The sequence below is a fragment of the Formica exsecta genome, unplaced genomic scaffold (assembly GCF_003651465.1).
Source record: "Formica exsecta isolate Colony F162 unplaced genomic scaffold, ASM365146v1 scaffold122, whole genome shotgun sequence".
NCBI lineage: Eukaryota > Metazoa > Arthropoda > Insecta > Hymenoptera > Formicidae > Formica > Formica exsecta.
In genome coordinates, this window is record NW_021848556.1 from 78,195 (window position 1) to 90,511 (window position 12,317).

Genomic DNA, 12,317 nt, shown 5'->3' on the forward strand with positions numbered 1-12,317 from the left:
CCGAGAATGGCGTAGAAAATAGTCACCACTTTTCCATTTTTCGTTTTCGGCGCAATGTGACCGTATCCTGTAATAGAGAACGAAAAAATGGAGAGAAATTTCTCGTTTTCGTCGAAAAGTAGAAAATTATTGTACCATGCAACAAAAGATTCGCACGATAAAGGCTATAGTAAAATGCAATTTCGCCAAAAATGATCGATATTGCCCGACAATCGCTTCGCGGTTGAATTAAATGAAATCAAAATTCTATAAACCACTCTAAAGTCTCGAATTGGAAGAAATCGAGGTCGTTCAGAACTTTAGCCTTGCCTCGGCCTTGAATCTCTAAGACCTCGCGTAGCCTCGTAATTTCGTCTACGAGTCTGGGTCAAGGTCGCCAGGATTCCTTATTCGATAATACGCGGGACCATCCCACCGTTATATAAGATTTCCGTTATTTGGCGACGTTATTCTGTGTCCTTTGTCATATATTATCTTTCTCTTTTTTGTAGCTCCGAAAAATTATCAGAAGCGATCCACTTCTTCCATGATTAATACGAGAACAATAAATTTTTAAAGAAAATCACATGATCTTTCGAATATAATAATATAAAAATGTAAAATATTTCAAATGATATCAAACAAATAAAGGGGAAAGAGAGAATTTTGTGAAAGAAAAATAAAAAATAATAAACTGTTAATATTAAACCATTGGGGAAAGTAATGTAGAAAAATATTGCATATTTTTCCATATTTAAGACATGATCTTTTTATAAGTAAAATAATAGAATATGTTGAAGGAAAAATTTATAATATATTAATAAATTATTTTCAAGGTAGGGGAACCGTGTTGTTATCCGCTTTTTTTTTATCTCGAATTATTCGAACGGTTCATCTATCTCGAGCGTAAATCTCGAAGCTGTTATTCGCGGTCAGACAAATATTTTTTTTTCATTTCAGAACGGAACTTTGCTATATCTATATATATGTATAGCCTCCTCATTACAGGATATCCGAAGAACGTGCCATTTCGAGAATGTAACGGGATAAATTCAATTTGATCCTTTTTTTATGTCACGAATGTTCCTCCGTTGGAGGAGGTTGAGTGTCGCGAGAAACCTAGTCAAAGCGCGCCCATAACAAGTCCCTTTCCGCTCTATCGAAAGGACGGATTTATCCGCGTATTCGAGAGGCGGGTTCGGGAAACGTGAGAACAATGATCCAATTTCATAAATTCGCCCCGAAAAAAAGCCATTTATTACGGCGAAACGAGGACAATTCGGAACGTCCTTTAGCGAGATCGATCGTTGTGACTTTTCGCGATAAGGGATTTCGCGAGAAAGCAACAACGCGTGTGTTTCTTTCTACGATACGCGATTACGATAAGCATTTTAGATATCGTTACTCGGGATTTTCTCCCGCGCCAGTGTAAGCGACGCCAGTATTTATGATAGACGTTTCCTCTCTCCTCTCCCAAAACTGCCAGGAGAAGAAAGATCTCCCCCACATACGATATAAATTTCCGGCGCAGCACAGCATCAATGCATTATGCAACCGTATGTAGTTCAGGACGGTGAAGCGGGTGCAAGTGGGAAGGGGGAATGTGCGAGGCAAAAACCCCGTTTCCTCATAGCGAATACATACATGAATTTCCCGAGGATCCCGAGATGTCGAAAAGGCATAGCGCGATCCATTCGCGTTGCAAGATCTCGCCTTTATTTTTCATTTATCTTTTTTTCTCTTTCTCTCTTTTTTTTTCTTTCTCTCTCTTTCTATCCACTGAATGGTGTAACGCTTTTATTCTGACGAGGAATAGAAGTTGAGAGAGAAAGAAAAAGAGAGAAGCGAGGGAGAGATGAGAAGTAGGTCGCGCAGTCGATGGCAGGAAATTATTTGAAAAGGGAGAAAATATAGGGGGAGAGAGAAAAAGGGAGAGTCGCAATCGCGAGCGCCTGTCGAAGAAATGAATTTTCGTCGAAGGATAAGCGTGTTCGATCGCGGCTACAGCCGAGTCAACTGCGAGAAATTTCGATCTCGATTTCTTTCTTCGACGAGCCATATCTAAAATTGCTGGAGCTAATTTTTTACTCAATTACAAGCCGGAAGTGACCTTGCGATTGCGAAAAAATCGATTGAGACGCCCTAAACATTTATAACATTAATTTCCTGTTTCAACATAGCCATGTCGCCGTCTTATAGTAAGGTACGTTTTAGTATTGAATTACTTAAAGATATTAAAAGATTGGTGCCGTTAAAATTTTAATTTGTGAAAAATGAGAAAGACGATGATTATTTCTATACGGAACTGTTAGTTCGGAAAATCTGAGCCATGGAGAAACTAAATAGAAATTATGCTTCAAAGATAAATTACTACAATAAAACTTTATTCTGTAATTAATTTTATATAGAGTTTGCCGTAACGAGATTTTCATTACAGGCTTCATCGCCGAGATATTTAATATCGAAGTGAGATTAAAAATTTCCTTCGTTAAGACGAATACTATACTGACGTGAAGGAACTGTCATTAAAATTTTAACTAGGACTTTGATGCAATCTTTATTTTTTTAAAATTACCAAATCATGATTATAATTATTATAAATATTATAATAATAAAAAATTATTTTTATTATCTTTCTTCGATAAAAGTAACGCAATAAAGATATATCCATCGTATAATTATTTATTAAATTTTCAATAAAATAATATGAAAGATAAAATCACAGAACACTGAAAGATAAAATATGATTGATGCACGAAAAGATAGTCACAAGATCTATATTTGTAAAAATATGAAATGTGTGTGTGTGTGTGTGTGTGACAATTATAATTTCCTCTGCTCGCTTAGATTATCGTCATTTTTAGTAGCAAGGGTATTATATATAGAACAATAGCGGAAACAAAAGTCGCGACAAAACGTCACAAAGTGTCCGCCGCCCTCTTCTTTTATCGTATTTACTGCGGCGGGAAATTGCTTGTGAAAAAGGTCACGTGCCAGGAAATTAGTTGAAAAGTGCGACGATGGCTGGTTTCTTCTTTTGCCGATTCACGAAATGAATTCTCGAGGACCTTCGCGACAAGTTTCAAAGTGGCAGAAGATCCGATTTCATCAACTCGCGCCGAAAAGATTACGATGTTTGATTCGATTTTGTTCACGTTCACTTTAAGACAACGTCGATAAAAGAAAAGAAAAGCGAATTTTGGTTGAAAAATCGCTCTTGGCAGTCTCATTTTTCTTTTTTTTATTATATATTTTTTATTACTGATATATTTTTCTCTTCTTTTTTAAATATCCTTGTATTTCTTTGTTCTTAAGATTGAGTTTAATCTGTCTACAGAGCAAATTCGTCGCAATTTTTGCAATTTAAATGTCTAGGAGTATCATAATTGGATATCTATGTCGTATAACGTGTATTGCAACACGTAATCATCATCTTCCGACCGAGGAATTTAACGTCTATTCCGGCACGATCGGAAAGAGAGACTATTTAATCAAATTGAAAATTTTTCGTCAAATTTCCAAAAGTATCATTTCGCGACAGTACGCATTCGATTTTAATTCACAAAATACCCGCGACAGCTCGTTGCTTTTGCGCGAGCATTCGAAACACTGCGAGAATGCCGTTGCTATTTTATTCCCCAAAGGAACTAGAAAAAAATTCCGTTGCGTGCGCTTAAACCCTCCGTTTGATCTCCCGTTTAATCTCGTAATGAAAAGATGTCATGAAGAAATAAATTTCAAAGCAAAAACGTAATACAAAAAGCGCTTTTGTGTCCTGACAAGTTTGTTCTTTCGTTAAAAATACAGACGGATGCGCATCTACATCACTTTGCTAAACCGACAGAAAGTCATGATATTTTCAGAGGAGTTTATCACAAAAATTTCTCGGCCTCCCTTCCTCATTTATCATTCATCATTCGTCGATGCCTCATCTATTTTAAATCAAACGGCGACTAAAATAGAGTCCACCGAGAATATCGTCCTACTAGATACGTTTTCTTTATAACAAGAGAATATAACGTTTCGCGATTCTAAGGCAACGGATCGATATCTTCCGGACGCATACGCGGTCTCCGCACGTGCGTATGACATATGACATGGATTCTCCGCTAAGAAGATTGGCAGGCAAATGTAGCTTAATGAAGAGGATGTATTTTTCAAGAGTGAAGGCTGAAAATCCCTAACGGAAGGTAATTTCGATGTCGAGCGCGGGAATTAACGTTACGCCATGCGTCTTGATTTTGCTTTAAGAGAAGGAGGTCGAAGAGTGTGCGGCGGCTTCTTTCCGTCGAAGAACCGGGTTTTCCCAGGTCGAAGGACAGGCGCGCTCGAAGGAGCGGAACCGGCCTCAAAATATCCGACCGGATCCACCCACACACGCGCCATATACTGCATAATAACGTTACGTGTTTGTAAATCGCAACGTAATCTCGATCCTGTGAATGCAATATAAAGGAGGTACTTAAACACTATCCAATATTTATTTCGTAATTATACAATAGCAGATTCTCTTGTTGCCTCTCTCACACACGTGGATTCTGCAAATAATCTGAGAATTAGCTCTCTCTCGCTTCTAAATTTCTAGCTTTTTCGTCTTTGACGAGTTTCGGTAACTTGATGAAATTTGAGTTGTTTATTCTATATATTTCAAATCGTTAAATATTTTTAATATTGTACACTTTATTTTATTTCATATTTAAATTTTATAAAAAACATATTTATGTAAATAAATATACGTGCTGATAATTTTAATTAGCAAGTTAGTGCAACGCCGAATTTTTCGGATTTGTGTGGAAACAAAGGTGGAACATCGTCGTAGATCGATCGCAGATGATTATCGTTTGAAAAGACCTCGAAGTGTAGAGGTACGTTCACCTTGCTACGGCGATGCATATATAAAGACGCGACTCACTTTCACTCTCGTTTAGTCTGCTACGAATCTTATGCGTGCGGAAGGTACGCGTCTTACTTTTCGGGTAACACGCGAACATTGAGACATTGTACGTTATTATATTCTTTTCCGATAATAAAGATGCAAGTTCTTCTTCCGATTCTCCTCGTCGCGATCGCGACGGTGATCGCCGAGAAAGACGAATCCTGGACCTGGGGCGATGATAAACAGAAGACGAGCCGAGCCGCCGAGGCCAGGTGCGCTATCGATTTTACGATTTGTCAGAAATTAATATAATCACGTGTCCGCGTACCATATTTTTAGATTCTTTATTTAACTTGTTTCATTGTAATTATATTTATATTTATCTCACAAGGATGATGTCTTTGATATTTTCTTATTTTATTGTAATTATTTTCTGTTTTATTGTAATTATATTTATAAAGTATGATTATTTTTATATTATATTCAAGAGAGAAAAATGATGGGGGATTATTGTTACTTGGCGATATATATTTGCTACTTACGTGAATAACTTTCAGGTATCAAGTGTACGAGCCTTCTGAAAATCTGGAAGGTTTCAATAATAATGGCGTCAATTTAGGCTTTAGGCCTCAAAACCCGGGGCCTTACGGTCCCAACGGTGGACCGCTCATACCGGCATACCAAGGTAATAACGGCGTTCTCGTGGGCCCCGGTGGACCAACCGGAATAATTGGCAGGTATTTGCTACCGTGATTTCTCTCCAGTTCTTCGAGCATTTTAGCTATTCGAATATTTCACGTTTATTTTGCGCGATCATTAATTAGTTCGATTAATCGGCTTTTCGAAAATACCAAGATCGTTCAAAAATCCGCGAGTCGCGAGAGGTTCCATGTTAAATTGCACTTTTCCAAACAGATTCAATAATCTCGGAAAAGTGGGATTTTCCGCCCCGCCCGGTGTATACCGTCCCATCTCTCCTCTCTCTCCTCCGGCTTCCTCTATATTAAATTTCCAATGATCCGATTAAAATATATAGGTGTCTCGCCTCTTTTCCACACACGACGAAGGGGATCGCGTTTAATTTATAGATATCCCGCGCATTTAATTGCGTGCGAGGCGCAGTCCGGTCGTAACGATATTTCACGAGAGACGGCTCATTCCCAAAGGGGAAAACGGCGTTGGATTTTTCATCAACTGCATTGTGGATAATTTCACGCGTTTCATCTAATACAAAACCTGTGAATAATCTTGCCTTAATCGTTAAATTTCATTTGTGTCGATCAAAAAAATCAGTTTTTCGTGATTCTAATTGGAAATTTATATTCTACCGAAAATGTGCTGCATCGAACATTAATGCCATTAATTTGCCGATGTGAGAGAATACCAGGAGATGTTTATAATATCGTTGATATTTCAGACCGCCGCGTTATAACCCGCACAGACCCGATGGTATCCTAGATTCGGTGCCCCCCTGGATAAGAGACGATCCCCGTTATCGCGAGTTCGATACCTGCAAGTGCAGATACAGCTTCAATTGCCCGTCGCCCGGCTTGAAATTCGTAAGTTCGATCCAACAGACTCGGGTAAAGAGAGAAAGTGTTTACAAAATCTTGCCCGCTATCTTGTTTCAGGGCCACTGCTCGAGGGACAAAAAGTACTGTTGCTTCAACAGCAAAAGATTCCCAGGACTGTTGGGAGGACAAAATTATCCATATTATCCCGTAAAAGAAAATCTAAATCCATTTTAATATTTACTTTTTTCCGATACATTTAGCACATATGCAAGATGGGACATTTTATGACCTAAAATTAATAATACTTTTATATATATTAATACTTTTATTGATTGATGAAAAGAATCGACTTTTATAAAAAAATATGATTCTTTTTAAAAAAATAGAGATAATGTAAAATTATTATAAAAACGTATATCAGAAAAATGTGTTATACGTATCATATTTTCTTTTCTGAAACTGAAACTTTTGTTAAACATTTTTCATACATACATACATAAACGCAACAAAAAAAATTTAGATTGTAAAGTTAAATGACCCACCTTATATATATTTCAACTTTATTTTTTTTTTTTAATCGATCTTCTTAAATAAGTTAAAAAAGAAAGAAGTATTCATCGAGCGCGCAAAAACTATTTGCTCGTACAATTTATTATCACTTTATGGAGGATTCCCAATTGGACTCTATTTGCGTGTAATTGCGGGAATTCTCCTGCGATAGGAAATCCTCCTTCTCTCTCTCTTCTCATAATTGTCTGCTAAGTAATAATTAATTCCCAGGGTGCGCCGCACAAGTACGGACCGAGCGGTTTCGCGCCGACGAATTATTACGGCAATCGCAGACCGTACGGCGGTGGCTACCAGCATCCGTCTTCCGGTGACTATTATCCGGGACCCTATGGCGGCGCTTATGGTCATCGTAATGAGTTCGAGCCATACGGCTACGACGGGGAACCTGACGATTATGCGATCTACGGGCGGTCGTTGGGCAAGAATCAGACGCAGGAAGCAAGCGGGAAGCCAAAGACGGACGAGGAAATCAAGAAGCGGTGATCGTATAAATAATATTCTCGATCGTTTCATCGATCGCGTTCTTCACTCCCGATGGAGATGCCAAAGATGCGACAGATATATAGGTTTTCCTCCCTTTACATCGAACAATCGTGTAATTAAATAAAGACGCAAATCGAGTCTTTTGCGTCGATAATTAATTTGAATATAATTGTCTTCGCATAATTTATTGTTAATTGCAAACATTAGTAACGCGCCGCTTTCGAATTAATAAAATGCGCATTGCTATTCCTTTGGAAACATTTTAGAATGGATTCTCTTTAATCGACGATAGTAATATCAATGTGAATAACAAAGTTTCTCGATTTAAAAAAAAATATATTACTTTAATATTTGTGTTCGCTAATATTTTTTTATATCCTATCGCGATTGACTGATTTTAGGTATTGACTCACCGATTGTCGTGATTACGATGATGGAATAGAACAGAGCGCCGGCGAATGTCCACTGTATATTACCCTCTTCCTCGCCGTCCCATCCTTCCATCTTCATTTTCATCTGGAGGCTTTCCTCGAAGTTCTACGGACAAACGCGCGTTATTCGTGAACAAACAATCCTCTGATAAATCGGATTCGATATACAAGAAATAATATTTTGCGCGCGGAAGCTAAAAATAGATATCTAAATCATTCGATGAGGAGGGAAACGTTACCTTGAGCTCTTCCAACGCCTTCCTCGTCCAATTGTCCTGAATCAACACGTCGAAATTCTTCGTGATTTTCCATAGCTTTTCCGAAACGTTTTCACGTATGCTCTTGATGCTCTTCTTCACCTGCAAAGAGCAAACGCCTCGTGAAGAACGGGGGTGCATTTTATCCTTGGCGTTGCGACGCTCGGCGCACGACGACGCCAGTCGATAATTCATCGATACGAGTGCGGAATATTCGATGCGGGGGAGACTATTTGTCTGTAGTACCCTTTTTGTTCCCCCGTTGTCGAATTAATTTCTGTCCCGGCAAACTTACTCTCGATCCGCATCGGAATTACGTGACGTGAAATTCATTTATTATATCCCAATTCAGTCCACTGAATTACTCTCTCTCTAATCCAGATAATAGTAAAAATTAATATAATGGAAATTAACATGTGAGAAAATAAGAAATTTCTGCAAAAATATAACGTGTAAACCGATCAATAAAGTAATTAATTTTAAAATGTATAGATATAAATTTATTCTCCGTTCTGAGATATATTACGGATTTAAAAATAAATTTATAATAAGTAAGAATATATATTGTCATTAAAACGCGAGAATATATTCTTTCACAACAGAGAGATATCTTTAAAAAAAATATCATTATATGTTTCATCAGATTTAAAAAAAAAATTATGATTTAAAAATAAATTTTTATAAGTTTAAAAAAAAAAATAAAAATATTTTACTTGTTATTAGAAATCACTCGGGAATATTTTCACAACAGAAGAACATCTTTAAGAAATTATCACAGATATACTCAACGCTGAGATATACAACTCTAATCTTTTTGATTTATGAAAAAAAAATAACTAGTCAATTTCTTTTGCGTATCTCTCTCGAGAGATTAGATCGAATATATAGTGAACGGAAATATCTCACAAATTCGCTAATGAGCTAATGACATTTACCTCCTTTTCGTGATTCGCTTCCAGTGCCTCGAAAGCGTACGCGCCGATCATACAATAAGCAACTACCAAGGAGATGAGCGTCACGTGGGAGAAGACGCATCTGCTGAATTTCCACAACAAGCGTAGAAATCTGATGCACCGCGACGGTCTTTCTATCTCCATCATCGGGTCGAACACTTCCGTTCGCGCACGCGGCATTTTCTATCCTCTCTCGTTAGAATATCGCGGGTATTCTCTCATTAGATTCCCCATTTACATAGCGAGCGCGTCGCCTTCGTCGGTTGTAGCTTCGATTGCTCGATAATTAGATTTCCTCTGATCCCGCACGACGGATATATTGACATTAGGTTTGTCAGATCCACCGTATATATTCTGATTAAAGACTTTTTTTTTAATAATATAAATTTTTTATAACAAAGAGAATTGGAAATTTTTGAAAAAATTTATACCATCAACGAACTTGGAATAGTCTGATTTAAAATTTATATGAAACTAATCGTGGGAAAAATATTTATAAATCTGAGGAAATAAAAATTTGTAGATTTATTGGAATTCCCGGCTCTCTCTCTCTCCTTTTTCTCTCTTTCTTTCTCTGGTAAACAGAATTCTACTTCTATAAAATATTGAGAAGTATGATAAATAATTTTTCCAGCTGAAATTCCTGGATCGTGAATATAATATCAAACAACTATACCGTAAATAAATAACCGCGCACATGTTACAACTGCAATATCGGTTGATATGTTACAAACAATTAAATAAAAAAAATATTACTTTCGTCACGTATCTATATTTTTTAAAGTAAATATGCAATATCGAAGCTTCTGTGAGACAGATTTTTTTTTAACTAACATATTTTATGTATCGAGAGAAATAGAAATTGAATTTGTTCGAAAAAAATTGACATTCTCTTGTCCCACTTTTTCATAATTGCCATTATAGCGATTTTACACAAGTACAATATTGGTCGCGTTCAGTGAAATTTTGAGACACAAAATATGCGAGTTATTGTAAAATATTGAGTTTTTGCATTGTATATCGAGAGGATTAAGATTAAAATTTTCACGGAAAACGTTTTATTAAAAATCGACAACAGAGGAAGAGTATATCAAAAAATTATATTATAAAATGACTCATATTAATCATATTGTTATGAAAAGCACTGACAAACGATCATTTATCGACGGACCTGTATATTATTAATAAAAAATTATATTTGGTATTATCGTTGCATTTTTATAAACAAAGCGTTTTACACAGGTAAATCAATTTTTATTGACAAGACGCGATCTTTTGTCACTCGAAATCACGAGCGACGCTGATCGAGCAATCTGTTTTCGTATTCATTCGAGTCGCTCGTCTCCGTTCTCGTAGACGAATTCGATTTCATGCGATACGCTTTCTTCGATGTCTATCCACTTTCTTTGGTCTCATCGACGGGCGTGAAACGATCGATATTGAATTCCTCTTTGTGTCGCACCATATACACCGAATGACGTGCGTTATCATTGTTATCGTTAACGCTTGCTCGCTTTATTGGCAAATTCATTACGCACGAATCACGATCGCGAATTAATCGTTGAATCGAAGATACGGGATGAATAAAATTTATTCATTCATTAGGGATTTTTTTCTATAATATTACATAATATTTATAACATCGTGTTTATGTCAAAAAAAAATATTTACAATATATCATATCGAGAAAAAGAATTTGTTTTCCTTTAAAAATATATCAAAACTTTTGACTTAACATACATGTGACTGGAAAATGAGAATTTTTCAAAGTAATCGAACATCTTGAATTAAGAAATTTGCTTCTTTAAATTAATTTATTTTATACCAATATAAATTTTATATTATATTTTCCATTATTAAAAGATTAATTAATTCAAAATAAAATACAATATTTGTTACACATATCTGTCCCGATTTTAATGCTCGCAATTATTTTAATTATTGAAACTCGATATGCTTGTTAGAGAAATATCGATCTCGAAATATGAGAATAAAAAACCTAGGAATCGAAAGCATTAATATAGTTGTTCTATATATTAATTATAAAAATACCAAACGCGCACACGAACGTGAACGGTTATTTAAAGTGGCACACGTGTTTAAAGCTAGCCGTGCGGTTTAATCTGAACCAACGTAAAGTCGAGAGAGATTTACTTCTCTCTCGATCGCTTCCTAAACGTCGTTCGGATCCTCGGACGATCCCGAGGAACCTTTTAACACCGCGTAAATTTCGCGAACACCCGCATGCGACTTCCGAAACTCGTCGTAACGATACAGGCGTGATTCTCGCATATTCCTCGACGCGAAACTAAGACAGAAACGCATTACATCCGCAAGACGGGTTGTTCCAAATTTATCCCAGCGTCGAAATTTCGTTCGGAAAATGGGAAGGGAGAATGAAGAGAGAGATAGAGAGAGAGAGAGAGAGTGAGTAGGAGGCAAGAGATAGTCTCCGTAGAGATTTGTGCTCCCGGCGTCGATACCTTTATTTAAGATTATCGCACGAAGAGATTCAAGAGTTGAACAGCAAGTAAGACAATTTTACAGCACTTTAGTTTCTCTTCTGATTTTATTTCATACGAAAGATCCGGATATTACAAAGGACCACAGATAAGAGTCATCCTCTTTTCGGTTTTCTTTTTCTTTTCTGTTCAGATTATTAAGGTCTTTGGAATTCAAAGCTCATTTTTTTCTCGAATCTAGAATAGAGTTATACGTACGCTGTTTAACTCCATAATTGGTACAAGAACGTTTTTCGCTCATGCGCTTCTTTCATTCGTCGAGATACCCGTACACGTCATTTACGATGCGCTTACGTACTTAAACGTAAATTTGTATGCAATGGGCTTTACTCGGTAGTGAATAAGTAACGAGTAACAAGATGCGACGGACTATTTTCAAAACTTACGACCCTTCGCACAAACGGGATTACATTGCATCGGTGCGCTATATATGAATTAATTTTGCGAAGAAACGCCACTGAGAAGGAAGCAAGACTATTAGTCCTTTCAAGAACTTATCATATAATATACTTCTGTTAGGATAAATTCTCTTTTCGGCGAAATTCAGATTCAAGAATTTATTATCAATTTAATTCAACTCCCGCGAATATACTTCTAATTTCTCGAAAATATATTTGCAGCTATTATGTGTAATATAATTGTGCGATGGTTTATTAAATAAATTTCCATAAAAGCATATTTGTTTGCTTATCAGTCTTATTATTATAAATGTAATTGGGGAGACAAATCAGA

At 36.5% G+C, this 12,317-nt stretch overlaps 3 protein-coding genes across 3 annotated transcripts in view; 2 read left to right on the forward strand and 1 right to left on the reverse strand.

Moving 5' to 3' along the window:
- LOC115245570 overlaps positions 1–9,506 on the reverse strand; it is a 15,614-nt gene extending 6,108 nt beyond the window's left edge. The window contains exons 1-4 of the mRNA XM_029823948.1: positions 9,046–9,506; positions 8,093–8,212; positions 7,836–7,959; positions 1–67 (exon numbers count right to left, since the gene is read on the reverse strand). Coding sequence (XP_029679808.1) covers positions 1–67; positions 7,836–7,959; positions 8,093–8,212; positions 9,046–9,243 — 509 coding nt within the window. The 5' untranslated portion in view covers positions 9,244–9,506. The remainder of the gene's footprint in view (positions 68–7,835; positions 7,960–8,092; positions 8,213–9,045) is intronic.
- Positions 4,904–7,752, forward strand: LOC115245569. Its single transcript, XM_029823947.1, has 5 exons — positions 4,904–5,127; positions 5,413–5,592; positions 6,273–6,414; positions 6,487–6,576; positions 7,150–7,752. The coding sequence occupies exons 1-5, from the start codon at positions 5,012–5,014 to the stop codon at positions 7,420–7,422; spliced, it is 801 nt and encodes a 266-aa protein (XP_029679807.1). The 5' UTR covers positions 4,904–5,011; the 3' UTR covers positions 7,423–7,752.
- A 2,398-nt stretch (positions 9,507–11,904) lies between the features above and the next one.
- The window catches only part of LOC115245537, a 5,217-nt gene continuing 4,804 nt past the window's right edge, over positions 11,905–12,317 (forward strand). Inside the window, exon 1 of the mRNA XM_029823910.1 lies at positions 11,905–11,918. Coding sequence (XP_029679770.1) covers positions 11,905–11,918 — 14 coding nt within the window. The remainder of the gene's footprint in view (positions 11,919–12,317) is intronic.